At 44.9% G+C, this 26,812-nt stretch overlaps 1 protein-coding gene and 1 pseudogene across 1 annotated transcript in view; one reads left to right on the top strand and one right to left on the bottom strand.

Moving 5' to 3' along the window:
• Window positions 1-26,812, bottom strand: part of GLB1 (galactosidase beta 1) — a 114,990-nt gene that overhangs the window by 70,119 nt on the left and 18,059 nt on the right. Inside the window, 5 exon segments of the mRNA XM_017892923.1 lie at window positions 4,319-4,499; window positions 12,308-12,402; window positions 15,306-15,366; window positions 15,896-16,046; window positions 19,103-19,272. Coding sequence (XP_017748412.1) covers window positions 4,319-4,499; window positions 12,308-12,402; window positions 15,306-15,366; window positions 15,896-16,046; window positions 19,103-19,272 — 658 coding nt within the window.
• Window positions 23,854-24,852, top strand: LOC108542765 (small ubiquitin-related modifier 2 pseudogene; annotated as a pseudogene).

Genomic DNA, 26,812 nt, shown 5'->3' with positions numbered 1-26,812 from the left:
TAAATAAATAAATAAAAGAGGCTCAACGGCGCTTCCTGGCCACATGAGGGCACAGGAAGAAGGCATGGCACCATCTTTGAAGCAGAGAGCAAGTCCTTGCCAGACACTGAATCTGCTGGCATCTTAAGTTTGGACTTCACCACCTCTAGAGCTGTGAGCAATAAAGTTCTTTTGTTTATAAATTACCCAGTCTAAGGTATTTTGTTATAGCAGCCCAAACTGACTAAGACAGGCCCCTTTCCCTTCCCACACCCCATGGGACTGGAATACTTCCAGGCTAGCTTCAGATTGGACCCATCTGAGGATGTGTGTGGACCGAGGATACTCTTCCTCTCTGAAGAGGTCCCCATGGCCTTTCCTGTCTGCACAACAGCTCCCTTCACAGGCCTGTCTTCTTTACCTGTGTTTCCCCAGGGCCTGGATACATATCTTGTGTGCTTGTCTCTTCACAAGAACACCTGGTTGACCTGGATGCACCCCACAGGATAGGCCTGGTTTGAAGATACTTACAGCCTCCATAACACCATACACATGATAGTGCCACAAATATTTGCCAGTTAATTAACAAATCAAAAGGATGTGGGTGCTCTAGTTGTGTTTACCCCTGAATATTGGAATATACTCTGGATTCTAATTTGTACATTAGCCATTCCAAACCACTTGCTCTCAAGTTTTCCTCATGAAATATCCCATTAGGGGTGTCTTGTCTTTCCTCTTGTGTCTTCCATTTTCCCTCCCTCCTCTAAAATGAAAAAGAGGACGGGTGCAGTGGCTCAAGCCTGTAATCCCAGCACTTTGGGAGGCCGAGGCAGGTGGATCACGAGGTCAGGAGATCGAGACCACCCTGCCTAACACGGTGAAACCCCGTCTCTACTAAAAAATAGAAAAAAACTAGCTGGGCGAGGTGGCGGGCGCCTGTAGTCCCAGCTACTTGGGAGGCTGAGGCAGAAGAATGGCGTGAACCTGGGAGGTGGAGCTTGCAGTGAGCTGAGATCCAGCCACTGCACTCCAGCCTGGGACACAGAGCGAGACTCCGTCTCAAAAAAAAAAAAAAAAGAAAAGAAAAGAATTTCTCCACAGAGAAGGAATGGGCTGCCAAACACTGGGGAAAGAGGAAGCATGAGCAGTGTCCACACCAACCCAAGCAGAGGATGCCCTGGCCCCACACTTCACGACCCAGTTCCCACAACAGGTATCCCAGGGTGGATGTGGCCCCAGCCAAGACCCTCTGATAATCACTTGCTCTGAGATGGGCATTTGGCTTCTCTGTAAGGCCAGCTTTCAGGACAGAATATGCTGATCGAGAAAGAGCAGAATCTCATTGGTTGTCTTTTTCACTATTAAGCATTAGGTGGCATTCAGATCTTTAAACACTGTTCTCATAAGACCCACCGGGCAATGCCCCTCTCCCACACAAAGCCATGAAGCTGGCAAAAGTCTCTGACTGGAGGGCCTGTCTGCCCCAGGTACCCTGGCCTTGTGGTTGTATCTTCTCCAACCCCCAGCAGAGACAGTCATACTGTCACCTCATACAAATTATGCTTAAAACACATTCATAATCACCTTCAATTTGTTCCTCCCAACAGAAAAATGTCATGCTTTTTCATCCCTGTGATGAGAAGCCTGGCCAAAGCAGGAGGAAACTGGCACGTCACTTCCTCTGCAGCACTTTGTATTAGCTTGGTGCAAAAGTAATTGTGGTTTTTGTCATGGTTTTCTTTTCTTTTTTTTTTTTTTTTTTTGAGATGGAGTTTCGCTTTGTCGCCCAGGCTGGAGCACAGTGGCACGATCTCAGGTTACTGCAACCTCCGCCTCCTGGGCTCAAGCAATTCTCCTGCCTCAGCCTCCTGAGTAGCTGGGATTACAGGAGTGTGCCACCATGATTTTTATACCAGCTAATTTTTGTATCTTTAGTAGAGATGGGATTTCACCATGTTGGCCAGGCTGCTCTCAGACTCCTGACCTCATGATCCGCCCACCTCAGCCTCCCAAAGTGCTGGGATTACAGGTGGGAGGCACTGCACTGGGCCTGTTTTTTTGTTTGTTTGTTGTTTGTTTTTTTAAGGCAAAAACTGCAATCACTTTTGCATCAACGTAACCAATCTAACGGATGAGTCCTTCTATCACCAAATGCTCTCGAAACACTCCATTCACTTAAGGTCAGTTCTTTTCTGTTCTTCTCTTTTTTGATACGGTAGAAGAACCTCCTTAAAAATGTGACTACAGACTGGGCGCCGTGGCTCACGCCTGTAATCCCAACACTTTGGGAGGCCAAGGCAGGCGGATCACGTGAGGTCAGGAGTTTGAGACCACCCTGGCCAACATGGTGAAACCCCATCTCTACTAAAAATACAAAAATTAGCCAGGCGTGGTGGCAGGTGCCTGTAATCCCAGCTGCTTGGGAGACTGAGGTAGGAGAATGCTTGAACCCAGGAGGCAGAGGTTGCAGTGAGCTGGGATCATGTCATTGCACTCCAGCCTGGGCAACAAGAGAGAAATTCCATCTCAAAGAAAAAAAAAAAAAAGCGACACCAGGCTAATTTCCTCATTTCAGTCTTCTGTACATCCCTCTCAAGAGAGGCAAGCCTTGGATGTGCGATGTGCATGAAGTGCCTTATACCTCAGAGGGGAAAACATCAGGGTCTTTATGCTACTCAAGGAACTGGTCTTTTTTGTGTGTGTGTATCTTTTTTTGAGACAGGGTCTTGCTCTGTTGCCCAGGTTGGGGTACAGTGGCACGATCACAGCTCACTGCAGCCTTGAACTCCTGGGCTCAAGTGATCTTCCCGCCTCATCCTCCCAAGCAGCTACGACTACAGGCACTTGCCACCACGCCTAGCCTGTAACTTTTTATTCTGCAGTAATTTCAAACTTATAGAATGTTGTAAAAATAGTACAAAAAAACTCTCCTATTCCCTTCACCTAGATTTCCCAATTGTTAGCATTTTACTAGATTTACTCTATGAGTTTCTCTATAAAAATATACATTTTTCTGAGCCATCTGAGAATAAATTTCAGATGTGACGGCCCTTTATCCCTAAATACTTCAGTGTTCATTCCCTCAGAACAAAGGCATTCTTTAAATAAACACAATATACTTATAAAAATCAGGAAATTACACTGATACAATACTCTTATCTAGTCTACAGACTTTATTCAAAGATTGCAATTGTCTCAATAATGTCTTTCATAGCCACACACACACACAAAAGTCCAGTCAGACATTTAGCTGTTGATACGGTTTGGATCTGTGTCCCCACCAAATCTCATGTTGAACTGTAATCCCCAGTGTTGGAGGTAGGGCCTGGTGGCAGGCGACTGGATCATGGGGGTGGAGTTCTTGTGAATGGGTTAGCACCATCCCCTCAGTGCTATTCTCCTGATAGTGAGTGAACAAGTTACGAGATCTGGTTGTCTAAAAGTGCGTAGCACTTCCCCTCCTATCTCTCCCTCCTGCTCTGGCCATGTAAGATGTACCTGCTTTCCCTTTGCCTTCTGCCAAGATTTTAAGTTTCTTAAGGCCTCCCCAGAAGTTATTGCCACCAGGCTTCCTGTACAGCCTGGAAGTCAACTAAACCTCTTTTCTTTATAAGTTACCCAGTCTCTGGTATTTATTTAGAGCAGTGCAAGAATGGACAAATACAGCTGTCATATCCTTTATGAAAGATGCTGTCCTAAATGAAGACTCTCTTCATATTACTTATGGCCAGAAGCATCGTAACCACATTGCCCACCCATCTGTAACTTTCACTTGCAGCATCTCCACAGTTTACCCAGCACTGTGTAAGGAATCTGGCACAGCTTTTGTAACATCTGCCAAACCATCTCCAGCCCTGACAGTTTGGTGTTCTAAGTTATGCAGAAAGGTAACAAAGCGTACGGTAAGTTCCCAGCCAGTGGCTGACCTCAAGGTTGGCTACGGCCAAGACATAACCCTGAGTGGGAGGTCAGGGAGGGCAGAAAGAGCCGAGAAGCACGCCCCAGACACAGCCTAAAAGGTGACTGCCTCCAGGTAGCGCTTCTCACAGCTGGAGCCGCCCACCTGCTTCTTCATCTTGGGTGGGCCAGCCCAGCCCCTGAGACTCCATGTTCCAGGCTAGCTCCACCAGTGCTGAAAATGCAGCTACCCTGGAAGCTCTTGGCCTACAGATGACCCTCTGTTAGTGAGGCGTGCAAGTATTCTATTCTACCTGCTCCTTGAAAAAGGAAGTGAAAAATCTCAATCTGCCCACGACACTGAAAACAACAGCTGCCCAGAGCAACTGACTGAGTAAAAAGCTGATTTGAAGCTGCAATTTCTGTTACTACAAACACCAACCTGGTCCAAAGTCCACTGTGGTGTAGAGGCCCTGCAGGGCCCCACATTGCAGGAATATTTCATGTGCGCCGTCCGTGGTGAACAGAACCACATCATCCCCCAGATGGTGGTGAAAGCGCTTCTGCAGGAAGCGCAGGTAGTCAAAATCACAGGCAAAGTAGCTGCCATATTCATTTTCAACCTGTGAGTGAAAAAAGAGCAGGGAAAAATGAGGAGATCCCAATGTAGCCATCCTAATGCAAGCTTTTGTGTGGGAAAATATCTGAGCATCTGCTAAGATGACAAGGCTTAATGATTGCCAGAAAAACTTCCTTCACTCAGACCTCAAAACTGACTAGAAAAAACCACCAACAATTCACCATAAAACTTTATCTCCTATTAACCCTCTCCCACCACTGAGAAATAAGAAAAACAACAAAACACCAAACTGGTGTTCAGATTGTAGTGGTATTCTTCCCTAAAACAGAAAGTAGATACTTTAAACATCACATAAATAATCCCTTCCCATGGTAGAAACGCTAGAAAAATGAACAGAAAACAGGAAAAGTATCCATTAATTCCATTGCCCAGAGATAATCACTGCAAGCATTTTAGTATACAGCCGTCTAGATTTACACAGACCCACACACTCCCCAAATATACACAAATAATATACAGCAGTGTTTTCTTTCCTCAAAACTGGCATCATATTACGTGCACCAGTTGTAACTGTGTTTTCCCTTAATACGCTATGCAAAATCTCCATGGCAATAAGAAGGGTGAATGCCAGGGACAGACACGGCATGTTTATTCGACCTGCTGTCACACACACACTGGTGTTCAGTTTGTGCTCAATAACATCAGTGGTTCTCAACCAGGAGCTCTTTAGCCCCACAGGGGACATGTGGCTATGTCTGGAAATGTTTGTGATTGTCACACCTAGGGGGACGTGCTCAGGGCATCCAGTGGCTAGAGGCCCAGGGATGCTGCTAGACATTCCACAGTGCACAGGGAAGCCCCAGAGTGAAGAATTATCAGGTGCAACATGGCAACAGTGCTGAGGGCGGGGTCTCTGCTCTGAAGCACGCATTCTCAATGAGGTGGGTAGCATCCCTGAGGGGGTAAAAATGGATGCTTTGGGGATAAAATATATTAAACATATATATATATATACACACACACACACAGAGCAAATAAACCAATATACAATATCTCAGGTACTAAAATTTCATGGTGGAGAGGAGAAGACACTTAGAAAAAAAGTTTAAAAGGGATCCTTGGGGGCAATGATGAAAAAAACAGGTTAAGAAACATGGCTCTCGGCCGGGCGCGGTGGCTCACGCCTGTAATCCCAGCACTTTGGGAGGCTGAGGCGGGCAGATCACGAGGTCAGGAGATCGAGACTATCCCATCCCAGCTCACACAGTGAAACCCCGTCTCTACTAAAAATACAAAAAACTAGCCGGGCGTGATGGCGGGCGCCTGTAGTCCCAGCTACTCGGGAGGCTGAGGCAGGAGAATGGTGTGAACCCGGGAGGTGGAGCTTGCAGTGAGCCAAGATCGCACCACTGCAGTCCAGCCTGGGTGATGGAGCGAGACTCCGTCTCAAAAAAAAAAAAAAAAAAAAAAAAAAAAGAAACATTGCTCTCGGGCAATAAAACAAATGAACTTCAGCTCTACCCAATACACCAAAGAATCTTAGGAATATAATGTCAGGTGAAAGAAGCATGACACTGAAAAATACATACAGTACAATCCCCTTTAGAGAAAATTCAAAACAATCAAAACCTAACTATAAAGTCTGAGTACACACATAGGTGGTAAAAGTATAAAGAAAAGCAAAAAACTGATGGCCATAAGAGTCAGGACAGTGGGATGAAATGGTGTATGATCAACAAGGACACCTGGGAAGCTTCTGGGGCACTGACCACGTGCTGTTTCCTGACCTTGGTTGGTGTTTATGTGGGTGTTCACACCATAGTGATTCATTACACTGCACATTTATATATGTATGCTATATTTCATTTATAAAAATTTTTAAAATGCCCAACCATAAAATTTTAACGTGCACATAATACAAAAATATTTGAGATCCTGGGAATACGTGATCTTTAAACATAAGCACAAGAAACTGTGAGCCCCCAGAAAAGAGGTGCTTAGCCTGAGTGGCTGGGAGAGATTGGTAGGGAAGGTTCCTTGGAGGGACAGCCCGAGGTAGCTCTAGAAGAAAAGGCTCTGAACTTGGGAAGGGAATGGGAAGAGGGTATTCCTCCATATTTGATATCACCAACAGCTCAATTTCGTCCATGTGCAGAGTTGGAGAGTGGGAGAAGAATGGTGAGTGATGAAAATGAACTAAATGCTGCTGTCCTTATCTGCACAGTCCTGCCTCCCAAATGGTTTCATGAATGATCCTTCTCTCAGAGAGGATCCCTCTGGCAATACTTTCAGATTTTGGGTTCAAGAAGTAAAACAGACTGTAGCATGCATGCCCAGGACAGAGAATTCACTGGTCATGAAACCTTCCTGGAAGAGGACGTATTTGCTACTTACGCAGAGTAGAAAACTCCCATTGATGAGTTCCATGCAAGTTCCTTTTGCAATAATTTAGATAAATGCTAAGAAAAGCTTTGTAAATGCTGGCAAGGTTCTTTTCTCCGCCTTTATAAGTGCTACTTACATGACTATGTCTCCTTTTTATCATCTGGCTGTCAAGAAATTCAGAGCTAAAGATCTTAAAAGTCAGCTCCAGCAACTAAATGGTCTCACAGCCTCTGCACCTCGTGTTCTCTTCCGCCCACCCCCCATACCCCAACTCAACCTTGGTTTTCTTATCATCTTGCTTTTCCAGATCTTATTTATCCATTATCATCATTGTATCATATACCCTAAAATAAACAGGCTTGTAAAAAATGTATACACATAGTTTGGTTAGGTTTTGAGAGAGCAAGAAAAGCACAATTGTGAGGCAGCTTAGAGTTCTAGTCACAGGCATGGCTGGCAAAGGCCCAACCATCTACATGCAAATCTGAGCTCTGCCACTTCCTACCCATGGGACTCCACCTGTAAAGTGTACCTAACTTGATGGGTTATCACGAGGATTAACTGAGTCAATACATGACTAGAACTTTGCATAGATCTGGCATCTAGTAAGTGTTCAAAATGCTAGCAGCTAAGACTCCACGCAAGTTCTATGTTACTACCAATTAGGAAAAAAAGAGGTGTGTGAAGGCTGGGGGTGGGTGAAACATACAAATGAAAAGGCTTGAAAAACCCATAGAAAAAGTCTTGGCTAGGTTCAGAGGAACACTGATGTTTCTAGAGCAGGAGTCAACAAACCTTTTAAATACAACACCAGGCTGGGCGTGGTGGCTCACGCCTGTAATCCTAGTACTTTGGGAGGCTGAGGCAGGTGGATCACTTGAGGTCAGGAGTTCGAAACCAGTCTGGTCAACATGATGAAACCCTATCTCTACTAAAAATACAAAAAAACTAGCCAGGTGTGGTGGCAGGCGCCTATAATCCCAGCTATTTGAGAGGCTGAGGCACAAGAATTGCTTGAACCTGGGAGGCAGAGGTTGCTATGAGCAGAGATTACGCCACTGAACTTCAGCCTGGGTGACAGAGTGAGACTCCGTCTTAAAACAAACAAACAAACAAACAAATAACCACCAGAGAGTAAATATTTTAGGCGTTGCAGCCATAGAGGTCTCCATCTCAACTACTCAACTCTGCCACTATAGTACAAAAGTGGCCAAAGACAATATATAAACAAATAGTGTGGCGATTCCAATATACTTTTACTTACAAAAAAACGTAGGTGGTGGCCATAATTTGCAGGTCTTTGTTCTAGAGTAACTGCCTCCATTCTGTAAGCTCCTTAAGCACCAGAGACTTTTAAAGATGTTGCTCTTCCAAAAAGTCACAAATAGGCTTATTACCTCATGATGAATGCCCTGTTAATTGGATGAAGTAAAGTTGTGGGTGGAAGGTCGTCCACTCCTAATTATTTTCACCTTGGATATTATCAATGGCTTTAGTTTTTTCAGGCAGAAACTGAGATAAACATCCACATATGCAAACCATCATAGGTGGCACTGGCTCAGCTAATCCCCCCAAAAGAGAAACATCTGCATATCTGACTGAATCACGAGGATGAGTAAAGGCACAGACCTGGCTTCTTGTATCTGTAACACAACAGTGTTGAGGGCCCTAAATGTTCTCAGACAGGGATTTGAGCCTTCTGGTCTGACTCATTTTTACCCTGGCTGCAAACACGTAGCTCCTCCCTGGCCATCTCAAACTCTGAGCACTGAGAGAGAAAACCAACATCAAGAATTGAGTAAAGCCACCATTTTCTACCCTTCAACATGAATTAAGACAGAGACACAAAACGGCTTTTATAGAAATCTTTACTTTTTGAGACAGTGTCATTTTGTTTCCCAGGCTGGAGTGCACTGAGTGGTGTGACCACGGCTCACTGCAGCCCCAACCTCCCAGGCTCAAGTGATCCTCCTGCCTCTGCCCCCTGAATGGCTGGGAACACAGGCGCATGCCACCATACCCAGCTAATTTTTCAATTTTTTGTAGTGATGGAGTTTCACTATGTTGCCCAGGCTGGTCTTGAACTCCTGGGCTCAAGAGATCCTCCTGCCTCGGCCTTCCAAAGTGCTGGGATTACAGGCATTGAGCCACCATGCCTGGCCCTTTTACAGAAATCTTTACAGATAGAATTACTGTCTACAGGCCTGGGGCAGTGGCTCATGCCTGTAATCCCAGCACTTTGGGAGGCCGAGGTGGGTGGATCACGAGGTCAAGAGATTGAGACCATCCTGACCAACATGGTGAAACCCCATCTCCACTAAAAATATACAAAATTAGCCGGTGTGGTTGCGCACACCTGTAGTCCCAGCTACTCGGGAGGCTGAAGCAGGAGGATCACTTGAACCTGGGAGGTGGAGGTTGCAGTGAGCCAAGATCGTGTTACTGCACTCCAGCCTGGTGACAGAGCGAGACTCTGTGTCAAAAAACAAAAATGATAACAACAACAAAAAGAAATACTGTCTACAAATCCCCCAGTTCCTTCTTTTTTTTTGAGACGGAGTCTCGCTCTGTCACCCAGGCTGGAGTGCAGTGGCTGGATCCTGGCTCACTGCAAGCTCCGCCTCCCGGGTTCATGCCATTCTCCTGCCTCAGCCTCCTGAGTAGCTGGGACTACAGGCGCCCGCCACCTCGCCTGGCTAGTTTTTTGTATTTTTTTAGTAGAGACGGGGTTTCACCATGTTAGCCAGGATGGTCTCGATCTCCTGACCTTGTGATCTGCCCCTCTCAGCCTCCCAAAGTGCTGGGATTACAGGCATGAGCCACCACGCCCGGCCTCTTCTTATCAAGTCAATCAGCTTCTATTCCATTCCAGAGCTGTTTGGTGGGTATGTGATGTGCACAAACACATGATGTGCCCTCATGGCTGCCAGGCAGAGGCATGGGGGGCCAGGAGACTAGAGACACAGTGTGTCAGGGATGAAACTGCTCCCACGTGTGCTTCACAAAAGGAGGCACTAGTGACGGTTCTGAAAGTCTTACGGAAACCAATATGTCAATTGGGACGGCTTCCGGACAGAGGGAACACGTATAGGAACTGTGCGTCGGAAGGTAAGTAGGACAACCATGAAAGATGATGAAAGAATTGTTAACGACATGAAAAAGTGCTCATGACAAAGAATGAAGCAAAAAAAGCCACACAGAAAATAGGTCACAGAGAATGAACTTACTCTGTAAGAAAGAAGAAAAAAAAAAGGCATAGAAAATATTCAAGGAAACTCCCAAAATGTGAAGAGCTTTGCTATGGCTCCTGAGGTCTGAGCAACAATTATGTTTTTTCTGCTTTCTTATGTCTCTCTACACTTGTTTATTTTGTAAACAAGGGGTAAAAATGATTAGACGGGATTCAAGCATGTGGAGATGGGAAGGGGAGAGGATGAGAAGGAGGAGGCCGGAGTCAACTGGCAGGACCCAGGGTCAAGTTAAAGTCATCTGAGGTTGCTAGGGATGGACACAAGAAGAAATAGCTCCACGACAATCAGCTTCGCCTCTGCAGAATTAATACTTGATCACACTTTTTGTGGCACTTCCAAAATCAAAGGGGCAGAAAAGTTGTGAGCAGAAATTGAAAGTGATTCAAGGAGAAGCAGAGACCGAAAAAAAGAGGGCATCCAAAGAGGGTTTGCACCTGAGACCAGAAGAAAGGAAGACAACACAGCCATGCAAAGCAAAGACGCACCCACGTTTCAGACTTGACATCTTCATGTAGGAAAATGTGGTTCCTATGAGCTTAACCAGTACAGACTTAAGACGGTAACAGAGAGGGGCATGTGGGGCGACTCACACATCCCGCCGTGAGCAGCAACCTGGCCTCTCTCAAGAAGACATCTCCTCCCACCGCAAAGCCTCAGAACGGACACCCTGGCCAGTGCAGCCCTCTCAGCACCTCTGTCCACCTACATCTGAAAGGCGAGGGAGCGCCCATGCTCCCGCCCTACCATGATCCATCCCCACAAGCTGCCTCTAGTCCTGTTCATAAGAAGGAAGCCTGGCCCACACTCCCCTAGGGAGCGCCACTCTGCATCCCTGCGATGTCCAGGATGCAGCCACTTTTACATAACTTTACTTTTTTCCATAAAAGCATCCTTGGTCATGGCCACGAGCAGTGGCTCATGCCTGTAATCCCAGCACTTTGGGAGGCCGAGGTGGGTGGATCACCTGAGGTCAGGAGTTTGAGACCAGCCTGGTCAACATGGTGAAACCCCGTCTCTACTAAAAATACAAAAACATAGCCGGGCATCGTGGCGCACGCCTATAATGCCAGCTACTCAGGAGGCTGACGCAGGAGGGTCACCTGAACCCAGGAGGCAGAGGTTGCAGTGAGCCGAGGTCGTGCCACTGCATTCCAGCCTGGGCGACAGAGCGAGACCCTGTCTCAAAAAAAAAAAAAAAAAAACCTTTACTCTTTTCCATAACAGCATACTTGGTCATGGCCGGGCACAGGGACTCATGCCTGTAATCCCAGCACTTTGGAAGGCCAAGGCAGGCAGATCACCTGAGGTCAGGAGTTTGAGACCAGCCCGGCCAAAACGGTGAAACCCCGTCTCTACTAAAATACAAAAATCAGCCAGGCGTGGTGGCATGCACCTGTAATCCCAGCTACATGGGAGGCTGAGGTGGGAGAATCACCTGAACCCAGGAGGCAGAGGTTGCAGTAAGCCGAGATTGCGCCACTGCACTCCATCCAGCCTGGGCGACAGAGTGAGACTCTGTCTCAAAAAAAATAAATAAATAAATAAATAAAATAAAGAGCATCCTTGGTATCCTTGGTCAATGTTCAATGAACACAGTTTTATGTTTCACCTAAGTAATTTTACCAACACCAAAAACTGTTGAAGTTCAATGTACCCCACAGTATACTAGTCCTTGCAGAGCCAAGAACACATGGAAGAAGGAGAATGGGGCAGAAAGCAAGAGAGGAAACATAACAGCCCCAGTTGACCACATCCTTTTCCATTCCAGGTTTATCTGACTGCCGAGGCAGTGCCGATACCAAAGTGTTTCAGTCCATGCTGCATGCCTGCTGCCAGAAAATAATATTGCAGGAGAGACAGAGAGACAAACCCTGGAATCCGCAGAATTAGGATACTATCCTAATTCTGCCACCTGCTGGCTGGGTGACCTTGGCCAAGTCACTTAACCTTTTCAAACTTCCTCATTGAAAAGAGACAGTGGTTGGAAGAATTGAATAGCATTTACAAAGCACCCAGCACAAAGCCTGCCACATAGCAGGCATTCAAAAATGGTAATGCCTTCCCAAATGCAATTTAACTAAAAGCACTATCTGCGGCATTACCTCTTAAAGAAACAGATCTATGAGGCTCATGTCTGCATCACTCCTATCATTTATATAATATAGATGGATGGAAACCCCTCCCCCAATCCATCCATGCTCAACTCCAGGGTTACCTGCACTGTTATAATTGGCCCTCCATTCTGATAGAGGAGTGGCTTCATCTTGGGCAGAAGGACTCCCAACCACTTGTCCACAGCTGCCAGGTAATCTGGAAAACAAGAACAGTTTAACACAAGCTTGTCCAACCCACAGCCTGCAAGCCACATGCAGCCTAGGATGGCTTTGAATGTGGCCCTACACAGATTTGTAAACTTTTTAAAAACATTCTGAGTTTTTTGGCTGGGCACGGTGGCTCAAGCCTGTAACCCCAGCACTTTGGGAGGCCGAGGCAGGCAGATCACCTGAGGTCGGGAGTTCGAGACCAGCCTGACCAACGTGAAGAAACCCTGTCTCTACTAAAAATGCAAAATTAGCCTGGTGTGGTGGTGCATGCCTGTAATCCCAGCTACTCGGGAGGCTGAGGCAGGAGAATTGCTTGAATCTGGGAGGCGGAGGTTGTGGTGAGCCAATATGGCGCCATTGCACTCCAGCCTGGGCAACAAGAGTGAAATTCTGTCTCAAAAAAAAAAAATTATGATTTAAAAAAAATTTTTCTTTTAGCTCATCAGCTATCATTAGTGTCAGTGTATTTTATGTGTGGCCCAAGACAATTCTTCTTCCAATGTAGACCAGGGAAGCCAAAAGATTGAACACCCCTGGTTTAACACCATCACACATCTTTTAGTACAAAGAGACACCAATGCAGCCAATGCAGCCTTATTACACCAGGGCTGGCAGCAGAGATCAGGATATATGGGACTCGACAAGTACCTTCTGAAATAAAAGTCTCACAAACGTTGTCCTGCATGTAGTTGTCTCCTCAGCTGAGCTCCTCAGGGGACAAGGACCAGTGTGCCTGTACCTGTCTGCTACAGTTGGAATGTTTGCCCCTCTGAAACTCACGTTGAAACAGAATCCCCAATGCATTAGCATTGAGAGGTGGGGCCTTTAAGAGGTGTTGGGTCTTGAGGGCTCAGCCCTCATAAGCAGATTGATCCACTCATGGATTCATAGATTAATAGGTTAATGGATTCATGGGTCATCATGGGAACGGGACTGGTGGCTTTGTAAGAAGAGGCAGAGAGATCTGAGCTAGGACACTCAGCCCCCTCACCATGTGATGCCCTGTGCCCCCTCAGGACTCTGCAGAGTCCCCACCAGCAAGAAGGCCCTCACCAGATACAGCCCTTCCACCTTGAACTTCTCGGCCTCCATAACTGTAGGAAATAAATGCTTTTCTTTATAAATTACTCAGCTTCAGGTATTCTGTTACAAGCAACAGAAAATGGACTAAGACGCCATAGGACACAAAGCCTGGAGCATAGAACATATCCAAGCAACGTTTGCTGAACGAAGAAAACAGTCACTGAACAGTGTGTCCTCTTCTCAGTCACAGGAAGACTTTTTTTCTGTATCAAATGAAGTTCTAATAAATTATATATTTATATTGTCAAACAGGAATAATAAAAGTACATGCCACATAAAGTTGGCATAAGGATTAAAGGAGTTACTACATATGAAAACACCAATAATATGCTAAGTGTGCAAAACATGCAGGTACTGGAGTAAGACAAAAAAACCATCATTTACACATTGCTCTGTAAAAGTAGACAAAAATAGAAGGCATTGCAGCTACCAAGCAATCCAGTGACACCATCCCAGAAACTGTCATTTTGTTTTTCTTTCTTTTTTTTTTTTTTTTTTTTTTTTTTTTTTTTTTTTTTGAGACAGAGTTTCATTCTTGTTGCCCAGGCTGGAGTGCAATGGCGCAATCTGGGCTCCCTGCAACCTCCACTTCCCAGGTTCAAGCAATTCTCCTGCCTCAGCCTCCCAAGTAGCTGGGATTATAGGCATGCACCACCACACCCGGCTAATTTTGTATTTTTAGTAGAGACAGGGTTTCTTCATGTTGGTCAGGCTGGTCTCAAACTCCCGACCTCAGGTGATCTGCCTGCCTTGGCCTCTCAAAGTGTTGGGATTACAGGTGTGAGCCACTGTGCCCGGCCTTATTTCTTTCTTTGAGACAAAGTCCCTCTCTGTTGCCCAGGCTAGAGTGCAGTGGTGCAATCATGGCTCACTGCAGCCCCAACCTCCCAGGCTCAGGCAATCCTCCCACCTCAGCCTGCCGGACTACAGGCACATGCCAGCACACCTGGCTAATTTTTAAATTTTCTTAGAGATAGGGTCTCACTATGTTACCTAGGCTCGTCTCAAACTCCTGGGCTCAAGGAATCCCTCCTCCTTGGCCTCCCAAAGTCCTGGGATCACAGGTGTGAGCCACTGTGCCTGGCTTGTCATTTTGATTAGCTAGGTGCTATTATTGGTTGTGGAATATGCTAAGTAAATAGGAAGAGAAAGCATTGAGGTCAGCTGGTCAACCGCAAACAGGGCTCAATGCCAATTCAAAGAATTACCAGTTTATCAGTAAGATCTGGTTAAGTAGTTCAAAGCTTAATTTCCTAGAGGTTTAGTTTGGTGCTATGCACTGGACGGTGATAAACACTCAGACTTTCAGTAAACTTTCAAAAGTATTTGTGCAGAGGTACCCCAAACTTCAAAATACCTCCCCCTTTTGATAAAAATTGTTGAAGCTTTTTTTGTTTGTTTTGAGACGTAGTCTCGCTCTGTCGTCCAGGCTATAGTGCATTAGCGCGATCTCGGCTCACTGCAATATCTGCCTCTAGGGTTCCAGCAATCCTCCTGCCTCAGCCTCCTGAGTAGCTGGGATTCCAGGAGCCCACCACCACGCCTGGCTAATTTTTTGTATTTTTAGTAGAGGCGAGGTTTTGCCATATTGGCTAGGCTGGTCTCAAACTCCTGACCTCAGGTAATCCACCCGCCTCAGCCTCCCAAAGTGCTAGGATTACAGGTGTGAGCCACCGCACCTAGCCTGAAGCTGTTTTTTATTTTTTTAATTTAATTTTATTATTATTATACTTTAAGTTCTAGGGTACATGTGCACAATGGCCTGAAGCTTTTATAAATCTTCTCAAGACATCTGTAACAACTTACCTGGGTCGGAAGAGCGGAGAAGAATAGACTCTTTCTCCAGCAGCCAAGCAGGTAATCCTCCCTAGGTCAGGAAAAATAAGCCATTATAATGTCCATTCCGTGAAGGGAGCTCAGAGGAGACAGAAATTACTATTAGCAGTTACGGAAAAGAATAAAAGCTTCAAGGGACAAGAGGTATTTGAGCTGGGCTTTTTGGTTTATAACTTGCAGGGAAATTAGAAATTGGAATGTAGTACAATTAAGATCACTCTGCATGAATGCAACGTTTTGAGGACCAAAGCCCTTTCCATAAAGATTGTTCAATTTAGTTTCACAACTACCCTGTGAGGTAGATAGAGAAGATACCATTAACTGCTTCTTACAGATGAACAAGCTGAGTTATAGGAGTGACCACCGAGAGGAGAGCCCATGCCCTGACCCCGGCCTGTTTCTCTCTGCCTGGGCACCTTGGTAAGGTAAAAGACACCTCTGCTGGGTACAGTCCCAGGCCCCATGCTCTCTGGAATGCAGGTCTGCTTTAATGCCCTTTGCCCCAGAGCTGCTGCCTGCCAACTCACACACCAGGCAGAACCCAGTCTAGCCACACTCACCATTTCCCACTCCGCACAGATGTAGGGCCCGGGCCTCAGGATAACCAGCAGTCCCAGCTCGTGAGCCAGCCGAAGAAAATATTCCACATCATGGTCCTCAGAAAACTGGTACTGTCCTGGCCAGGGCTCATGAAAGTTCCAGGGCACATACCTGCCGAGATACACACAGCCCCTTCCTGGATACTTGGCAGAGTCAAGAAGGAAGAATGGGGAAGGGGCCTCATTAGGACTATTGCTAACACAAGGATAAGAGGGAGAAGGTGCTTTGGAAGAAAAATTATCCAAGGCTGGACACGTGGCTCAGGCCTCTAATCCCAGCACTTTGGGAAGCCACGGTGGGCAGAGCCCAGAAATTTGACACTAGCCTGGGCAACATGGTGAAACCCTACCTCTACAAAAAACACAAAAAAATGAGCCAGGGTGCACGCCTGTGGTCCCAGTTACCCTGGAGGCTTGAGGTGGAGGTTTGCTTAAGCTCGGGAGGTTGAAGCTGCAGTGAGCTGTGATTGTGCCACTGCACTCCAGACTGGATGACAGAGACCCTGTGTCAAAATAAAGAAAAGAAAAGAAAAAATTATCCAGAATTTGGATATAAGGTAAAACAGTGACTGCATTTCCTTTCCATGTTATAATGGAGGACTGTCCAGTGGGCCCACTGAGGCTTCCTTCATTCTCCAAGGGAAATATTTTGTTTGACTTACTATTTACTATTGATTAAGGGAAGAACTTTGAAGTTACAGATTAATTTGTAGATTATTGCCTGGGAGAGAAACAAATGATGATTGTCATACAGAGAAGACAACTCCAAAGGTAACTCATTCATTGCCTTTTATGATATTAACCAGTTTTATCTCTAAAGATAACTTTATTTGAACATGCCTTTCTTGACTGGCTATAAACCTCCCTTCCTCAAATTCTCCTTTGAATTGGCTTTACCATATAGCTAGTTTCCTTGGTAATAAGTTAAATAAATTTTTCAAAACTTTTATTTTAGGTTCAGGGGTACATGTGCAGGTTTGTTATACAGGTAAATTGCATGTCACGGGGGTTTGGTGTACAGATTATTTAGTCACCCAGGTAATATGCCTAGTACACAACAGGGGTATTCACCCTCCTCCCACCCTCCACCCTCAAGGCCCCGTTGTCTGTTGTTTCCTTCTTTGTGTCCATATGTACTCGAAGTTTAGCTACCACTTATAAGTGAGAACATGTGGTATTTGGTTTTCCATCCCCGTGTTTGCTCAGGGTAATAGCCTCTAGCTGCATCCAGGTTGCTGCAAAGGACATGATCTCATTCTTTTTTGTGATTTTGTAGTATTCCATGGTGTATATGTACCACATTTTCTTTATCCAGTTAAATAAATTTCTGATATAAGTCCATTATATATTTGTTTGTAAGTCATGTTTTTGGCTTTTTATAATTATATTTTGCATAAATAATTGAACTGAGGTGCTCTGTGGAAGGGGAAAGAGCTCAAAAACCAGATCTCCTACGTAAATGTCTAAACTGTTTGTAGAACCATAAACCACAGGACACACAGACCTTCCCATTTGGCAGCCTCTTGGGAGGGATCTTGTTATGAATTTTTACAGCAGCTCCCCAAGCTAATCAAACTTGGTGGGGACACTTCTTAAAAGCAACAACAACAGAAAATTCCAGAATTATATCAGCACTAATTCCTATTACATAACAATTATAGCTGGGCACAGTAGCTCACTTCTGTAATCCCCGCACTCTGGGAGGCCAAAGCAGTAGGATCGCTTGAGGCCCAGAGTTGAAGACCACCATGGGAAACATAGTGTGACTTCATCTCTAAAAACAAAACAAAACAAAAAAATTAGCTGGTGTGGTAGCAGTGCCTGTAATCCCAACTACTCAGGAGGCTGAAGTGGGAGGATCACCTGAGCCCACTTTAAGGTTTCAGTGAACTATGACTGAGCCACTGCATTCCAGAAGAATGAGAACCAGAAGAATGAGTGGGTTCTCCCTCACCATCTATCTTCGGAATCTGCCTCTGGGTTTTCTCACTCTTTATCTTTGAAAAGTTATCAGCAATCCACATCAGCACTGCAAAAGCCAGAGCGGCCAGCCACACCAACTTTCTTCCCTGTTCGTTACTTTGCAATAGCAGAAGAGATGCGGAGAGGTAACTATTGGGATAATTCTATACCCTGAAGTTACACAATTACCCCAGCAGAACCACAAAGCCAAACTGGGTTTCAGAAATCTACCTTAGCACAAGGCTTATTCTGTTACTGGGGCTCAGAAAACAATACCCCAAAGTATGGCACCTCGGCATGCTGAGTCCTTTGAACTAAAGGAGATTGGAAGGCCTTAGGAGCAAATCTTCTTTCTCTGACCTTCTCCTGTTCTTCTGTCTCCCACTCCTTCTTCTCCCCTGAAGCAAGTCAAACCAGAATTCCTCCCAGTGTGGGTCATAGAAATTAGAAGCCCTCTCTCCCAAAGCAAGCCATGAAACCTAGAAAGGTCGCCTCTCCCTTCTCCCTTCTAGACCCTCATTGCAGAGGGGTCCTGCTCCATACCCAGAAGGAAGGAATGCCACCCAGAAAGGCCAAGAAGTATCCGTTGAGGCAGGCCTTGTGGGGTTTCCCGCTTCAGTCTACTACCACTAGGTCAAAACCTTTCAAAGAATCTAAGTGTAAAAAGGTTTTCTTGGGTCTTCTTTTCTGAAGACTCTCATGTCAGATAAAACTTACAGATCTGTTATGCTTTTCTCCTGTTAGCCTATCTTTTTGTATGACTACAGCCATACTTGTGCTATAGCTGCCTGCATGCCTTCCCTTCCCTTCAAATACTAGCCAAAGATATGGCCTTGGGCAAATTTCACTTTCATCAGCTATAAACAGGAACAATAACACCTATCTCCAGGGAATGGAATCATTAGTATAAAGTACCCTGGATCTGGTAAGGCCTCAATCATTGCTACTTCTGTGTGCTTCCCCCATCCTTTGCCTTTTTAAGCTATTTATTTAATGATTTCTGATGATTGAAATTGAAGACTGGAAGAAGTAGTTGATTATTTGAAAAAGGGCCAGTCCAGTTCATGACAAGCCCCTCCCAGAACACCACACTGGACTATTTCCCATTTCTGAGCAATCAAATAGCCACCCTGAGAAATACAGTTGTATCCTCTCTCCAGAGTGAGTGTTCAGGCCTAGGTGACAGCCATGTGCCCTCCTACTTACGTCTGGATGGTGTTCAGCCCAGCCATCTTCATCTTCAGCAGCCGGTCCTTCCAGTAGAAGCGGGGGACGCGGGAGTAGTGAATGCTTCCTGAGATGTAGCGAAACGGCTGGCCATCCTTGAGGAAGCGGTCCTGGCTATAGGCAATTTCAAACACCCTCCGGGTGGCATTCTACAGAGCAAGGATGGGGCCACATGAGAACTTTCACCTTCTGCATTTCAGAAGCTGATCCTTTGACAGTGGCAAGTGACTCTCCGCCTATTTAATTTATATAATGTGCTGATGGACTTAATGCTTGTTTTCTGAGCTATCATACAAACCATTGCTAAGCCAGGTCCACCAGGGGTACTCAGGTAAGAGAAATTATCAAAGAGGATCCACATGCAGGATTCCATAAGGCTCAGCTTCTAGAGGCCAGCACCGAGCTGACAATCAGTGGCTGAGATGATATTCCACTGCGCTGTTCATGGGGCTAGAGAACACACACACACACACACACACACACACACACACACGCCCTTGTTGCTGTGACCTGCCTGAGCACTGGATGCACCTCAACAGTAATGTCACTGGGATAACCAAGACCCATTAAGAAAATTCTAAGTGTAAAATACAGGACAAAAAGCAACGGGTTAAAACTCCAGAGCCCCGACGTCCCATTCTAGTTATTGCGTGAATCCCAGAGTGACCTGGGTAAGTCCCGTCTCTAACCCTACCTCTCTTCATCCATAACTATCCAGGGTATTGGATTAAAAGAACTTTAATGCAATATTTTCGAATTGTGGGGTGACCTGATTTGTGAATAATAAACTCATTTTTGGTGGCAATAAGCACCTTTTAAAAATGAAAGAATTGTCCAGGCATGATAGCTCACGCCTGTAATCCCAGAACTTTGGGAGGCCGAGGCAGGTGGATCACCTGAGGTCAGGAGTTCAAGACCAGCCTGGCCAACATGGTGAAACCCCATCTCCACCAAAAATGCAAAAATTAGCCAGGCATAGTGGTGCACGTCTGTAATCCCAGCTACTTGGGAGGCTGAGACACGAGAACCACTTGAACCCAGGAAGCAGAGGTTGCAGTTAGCTGAGATCACACCAGTGCACTCCAGCCTGGGTGACAGAGCAAGACTCTGTCTCAAAAAATAATAATAATAAAATAAATAAAAATAAAAATCAAGGAATAGCAGGCACAGTTGCTTATGCCTGTAATCCTAGCACTTTGGGAGGCCAAGGCTGGAGGATCGCTTGAGCTAAGGAGTTTGAGACCAGCCTAGGCAACTCAGCAAGGCCTCATCTCTACAAAAAAAAACCAAAAAAAAAAAAAAAAAAAAAAAAAATCAGGCATGGTGGCACACCACCTAGCGGTCCCAGCTACTTGGGAGGCGTGAGGTGAAAGGAGTTGCTTGAGCCCCAGAAGCTCGAGGACTGCAGTGACCCTGTTCATGCCACGTGCACTGCAGCCTGGGTGACAGAGCAAGACACTTGCTCTCAAAAAAAAAAAAAAAAAAAGGGCAAGAAAGAAAATAGAGGCGTTATGGGTGGCTCACGCCTGTAAATCCCAGCACTTTAGGAGACTGAGGCGGGTGGATCATGAGGTCAAGGGATCGAGACCATCCTGGCCAACGATTGGTGGAAACCCCGTCTCTACCAAAAATACAAAAAATTAGCTGGTCATGGTGGCACGACGGCCTATGAGTCCCCACCGTACTCGGGAGGTTGGGGCAGGAGAATCGGCTTGAACCGGAGGTGGAGGTTGCAGTGAGCCAAGATCATGCCATTACACTCCAGCCCTGGCAACAGAGCGAGACTCCAGGAAAAGAAAGAAAGAAAGAAAAGAAGAAAGGAAGGAAGAAGGAAGGAAGGAAGGAGAGGGAGGAGGGAGAGGGAGGCGTAGGAGGGAGGGAGAGGGAGGGAGGGAGGGATGGAGGGAAGAAGGAAGGAGGAAGGAAGGAAGAGAAGGAAGGAAGGAAGGAAGGAAGGAAGGAAGGAAGGAAGGAAGGAAAGAAAAAAGAAAAAGAAAGAAGAGTGTATTACACATAGTAAAGTATTACTTTATACAACTTTTGTTATATATACATATGTGGAGTTGCATATGTATGCACGTATATTTGGTTGCAATGTAAGATTTATTTCTATCAAGCAAAATTTTAAGAAACACTGTTTTTGGGTCACTTCAGGAGCTAAAATGCTAGGATTTTGAAAGGCATGACCTCAACGGGTGGTAGGGGTTGGGGTTCCACTTTAAGCCGAGTGGAACACTGCCCTCTGGTGGATAAGGTAGCAACAGGCCACAGGTGCCAATAGAACCAGGGTTTTAAGAAGCCATCTAACTAGTGCTCTCCATTATGGGTCAGATTCCTTGTGCATCTTTAGGCTTTTGAAGGTCACAATACTAGCTTTAGTCACAGTAGCATCATAGTCCATGGTGGCTTTGGGGGTTACCCTTGAAGCTGTATTTGGAAGCAGCTGTGGCAGCATGAGTCCTACATCACACATGCCTGAAATCTAACCGGGGAGCTGAAGTTAAACAACTCAGAGAAGAATTCATAGGGGCAAACAGAGAGCTTTACTGTATGTGAATTACATCTCAATAAAGCTAAATAAACACAAACACATAACTAATTTAGGAATCATTTTTAAAAGGGCAAGTCTCAATTTAACATCACTTTATTCTTCTAGTAAATAAGGCTTTAATTTCTGTTCAAAGGAAAAGTCTCCTAAACTCACAAAAATATAAAAATTATTTCTTACACCAGGTGCCTCAATGGATGCTCTTGGAAACATTCTCATAGTATATACATGGCTAAGTGTCAAATAAGGGTTCCCCACAAGTTTCCTAAGTTCAAAGGTGGCCCATGAGGTGGGAACATGCATCAGACAGGTAGAAAGGAGGTCAAGCAACTTCTGGCAGAATTGGGAAAAGGGTAGAGCTTTTTGAAATCCACCTAAGTGAAAGAGTTCAGAGGAGCAGAAGATAAGGCTGGAAAAAAATGATGGTGGGAGACAATGGAATCTGGCCTTTGTCCCATACATGGTGAGACACTGTCTCTACCCTCCAATGACCTCAAAGTACAGTCTAAATATCTCCCCACCATTCACTGACAAATATAATATTACCAAGCACCTATTACGTGCTGAGTAATCACAGACAAGAACCACACAGATGTGGCCACAACCCGTATGAAGCTTCCATCTAGCCTGGAAGAAAATCAAGGGTTAACACAGTGAGGTCGAGGCGGTACAGTAAGGGTTAGAGCAGAATGCTGCAGCAGAAATAAATGGCAGGGAACCCAGGCATGGCGGGGTGGAGGGGAGGGGCAAGGGCAAGTTTCTCAAAGGAAGAAACACCCCAAACTGTGTTTCTCAATCTTGGCCGCACGGCAAAATCACCTGTGCAAGGTTTTAAAAATAGCAAAGTTCTTTGGGAGGCCGAGGCGGGCAGATCACGAGGTCAGGAGATCGAGACCATCCTGGCTAACATGGTGAAACCCTGTCTCTACTAAAAATACAAAAAAAAAATTTAGCCGGGCATGGTGGAGGGTGCCTGCAGTCCCAGCTACACGGGAGACTGAGGCAGGAGAATGGCATGAACCCGGGAGGCAGAGCTTGCAGTGAGCCAAGATCACGCCACTGCACTCCAGCCTGGGCAACAGTGCGAGACTCTGTTTCAAAAAAAAAAAAAAAGCAAAGTTGACCTCACCCCCAGACATTCAGGTTTTAATCGGTCTTGGGAGGAACCCAGACACTGGAATTTCTTAAAGCTGCCTAGATGATGTAATGTGCAGGCAAAATTGAGAACCACTGGCCTGAGCCAAGGCCTAGGATGAAGTGAAGTTAGCCATGGAGGAAGGTGACACAGATAGAGAAAACAGTGTGTGCGAGGCCTGGGAGAGAGAGGGCAGGACTACATGCCAGGAGCCACACAGCCTCAATACAGATAAAACATGGCAGCTGCTGAGGCGGAGGAGGAGGCCAGGGCCAGATCCAATGAGCCCTGAAGTCCAGATTCAAGGGCCCGGACTTTATGCTGAGAGCCATGGAGAACAACTGAAATGAAAGAAAGATAGGACCAGATATATGTTTTCAAATGTTTGGCTTTTTCCTGAATGGGCAAAAAAGGCAGAAGAGATGTGGCTGTGGCCCATGGTGGTGACAATGAGGTGGACAGGAAGCGGAAGGAGGAAATTACAGGATGGTGGCCAGTTAGATGTCAGGCACAGGCGCAAACCTGAAGAGGCTCCTACTGTTCTTGGGGAGAAATTTGAGTGTCAAAATGAAGGGGGGAGAGAGAGAGAGACAGAGAAAGAGAGAGAGACAGCGAGCATGTGAAAGACTTAAGAGATACATCAATAAAAAAAAAATATGACTACGTGTATATTAACACCGATCAGTTCATCGTAATACACAAGGAGAAAAAATACATTGGTCACCTTTGGAGACTGCTAGAGTACCAACTCATTACTCTGAAAAGTGATAAATACAGAGAAAGAGCCAAGCAGTTTACTTCCCCTTCACATAAAAGCAGTATTTCAGGGTTACCAAAACATTGACAATGGAAAATTCTCCACTGGATCCCAGTTAATTAAATATAGAAGGGCCCGGACACAATGGCTCATGCCTGTAATCCCAGCAATTTGGGAGGCCGAGGCAGGAGAATTGCTAGAGCCCAGGAGTTCAAGACCAGCCTGGGGAACATGGCAAGACCCTGTCTCTACAAAAAAAAAAAAAAAGCTAACAAAATTAGTGTCTCCTTCATCCACCGCTGCCACCTCTTTCTTCTTCCACTCCTGGTGCTGCTTATGTACTCATTCGGTGCAGACTTGGTACCTCTTTTGTGAAGTGGCAGCTGAGACTCCGGCGCTTGCCATGGCAGACAAAAAACCCAAGGAAAGAATCAAGACTGAGAACAATGATCATATTAATTTGAAGGTGGCGGGACAGGAGGGTTCTGTGGTGCAGTTTAGGATTAAGAGGCATACATCACTTGGTAAACTAATGAAAAGCCTATTGTGAATGATAGGGATGGTCAATGAGACAGATCTGATTCCAATTTGACAGGCAACCAATGAAAGAGACACACCGCCTCAGTTGGAAATGGAGGATGAAGATACAACTGATGTGTTCTACCAGCAGACAGGGGGTGTCTACTAAAAAGGGAACCTCCCACTTCATTCCAGAACTCTGTTCTTTACAGACCAAGATGACATTCTCAATTAGAAAACTGCAATTTGGTTCCACCACATCCTGATTACTACAGTATAGTTTTCTCTATTCTTTCATTTCCCCCTTCCCCACTCCTTTATTATACATAAAGTAACTGGTTTATGTGCACAAGTATATTGCTTTTTTTTTTTTTTTAACTAAACAGCCAATGGTACGTTTTGACTGATATCAAGTGGAGATGGGATGGGGAAAATACCAATTCTGTTAAAATACCCCTTTTCTTCATTAGTGGCATGCTCATTCCGCTCTTATCTTTATATTTCAGTAAGTTATTTGGCTGTTTTAACAACAACAACAACAAAAAACATAAAAATTTTGCATACTTTGTTCAATTGTAGAATGTTAATGTTTTTCATTTATCATTGTAAAACCAAGAACAATTTTATAACTTCATTGTACATAGCTGTTACATGTTGGACAGTTTGTCTTTAAGTAGGGATAAATTAGTCTAAAACAAAAGGAATCCTAGATAGTTTTTCCTTCAAGTCAAGAAGGTTGTTGTTTAAATTTCTTGTTTAAAATAAATAAATAAACAAACAATTAGCCAGGTGTGGTGGCAGGCACCGGTAGTCTTAGCTACTCAGGAGGCTGAGGCGGGAAGATTGCTCGAGCCTAGGAAGTCAAGGTGATGGTGAGACTTGATGGTGCCACTGCACTTCAGCCAGGTGACAGAGAAGGACCCTATCTCAAAATAATAATAAATGCAGAAGGAATAAAAGCATCTGAAAAACACCTCTTTCCCAACACTTAATGAAATGGATTTAAGCTATAATCAATAGATGCTAAAACCATTAGAAACACTGATGGAAATTGTGTGAAGGACTGGGCATATTTTTTTGTGCTCCATCTGTTCAATTTCAGCCTCAATAAAAGTGGAATAGCCAGACATTATGTCTGTCATATTATGATTTAACACGAAGTACAGTCTCACCTAGAAAGTGGTCCTCGTTATTGAATCAAAATCACAATTGAACCCAAATCTAACAATACCATAAGGAAGCAATAAGCCAAATCCAAAATGTGGGACATTTTAAAAGTCCAATGATTCAGTTGTTTCAACAAATCAATGGTATTAAAAGAAAGAGGCTGGGCGCGGTGGCTCAAGCCTGTAATCCCAGCACTTTGGGAGGCCGAGACGGGTGGATCACGAGGTCAGGAGATGGAGACCATCCTGGCTAACATGGTGAAACCCCGTCTCTACTAAAAAATACAAAAAACTAGCCGGGCGAGATGGCTGGCGTCTGTAGTCCCAGCTACTCGGGAGGCTGAGGCAGGAGAATGGCGTAAACCCGGGAGGCGGAGCTTGCAGTGAGCCGAGATCGTGCCACTGCACTCCAGCCTGGGGGACAGAGCGAGACTCCGTCCCCCCCCAAAAAAAAATAAATAAATAAATAAAATAAAATAAAAGAAAGAAAGGGAGTACTATTTAGAAATGAAAGAACTTCAGGGGAATAATGGCCTAATGATTGCATTAGATCATTATATGTGATATGGTATGTGTAATAAGGTATGATACAATATTTGTAATATGACATGATACAATATTCATTAGGTCAGCGTGAACCTGGTTTGGATCCTAATTCTTTTATTTTTATTACTTTTTATTTATCATTATAATTTTTAAAGATTTTTTTGGATATAACGTCTTGCTCCGTCACCCAGGCTGGAGTGCAATGGCTCAATCACATCTCGTTGCAGTCTTGAACTCTTGGGTTCAAGTGATTCTCCTGCCTCAGCAAACTATGGCATAGGTATATGATGGACTACTACTCAGCAATAAAAAAGAACAACTACTGGCATTTGTAATAATGTACATAAATCTCAAAAATGTTGAGAGAAAGAAGCCTTACACAATTGGGTTCATACTGCATGAACCTATTTATATGAAGTCCTGGGAAAGGCGAATCTAATCCATGGTGGGAGAAAATATCAGAATAGTTAACTCTGGGAGAGTGGAGGCAGGTATTGCCTGGGAAGGGACATGAGGGAACTTTCTGGGGTAATGGTAATGTTCTATAGCTAGATAAGGGTTGTGGATTATGCAGGTGTAGGCATTTGTTAAAACTCATCAAATGGTATGTTTAAGATACGTGCATTTCATTGTATGTAAATTTTATCTTGGGGTTAAAAGGGGCTATTAACAAACACTGACTGCTAGTTAATGATATGCCTGCTGAAGTGTTTATTTTAGGAAGAGGAGGGCACTGATATCTGCAACTTATTTTGAAATGCATCCAAAAAATAAGATGAATTGATAGATGGAGGGATAGACTGATAGTAATATGTTAACGGTATAATGTTTCAACTCTCTCTGAAAATTTTTCCTAGCAAAATGTTGACACAAATAAAAATGCAGACTGACAAAATGAATTATGGTTTATACTGTATGTGTATTGTACATGCATGTTTGTATATATACAAATACACATACATGATCAAACGTATACAGCTCTGGAGAGTATGCAGCCCTTGCCATTGTGAAATGGCCT

This window comes from Rhinopithecus bieti, unplaced genomic scaffold (genome assembly GCF_001698545.2).
Source record: "Rhinopithecus bieti isolate Rb0 unplaced genomic scaffold, ASM169854v2 scaffold_22039, whole genome shotgun sequence".
NCBI classification, from domain to species: Eukaryota; Metazoa; Chordata; class Mammalia; order Primates; family Cercopithecidae; genus Rhinopithecus; species Rhinopithecus bieti.
Note: the sequence above shows the minus strand (reverse complement) of the source record. Positions and strands in the feature narration are given on the sequence as shown.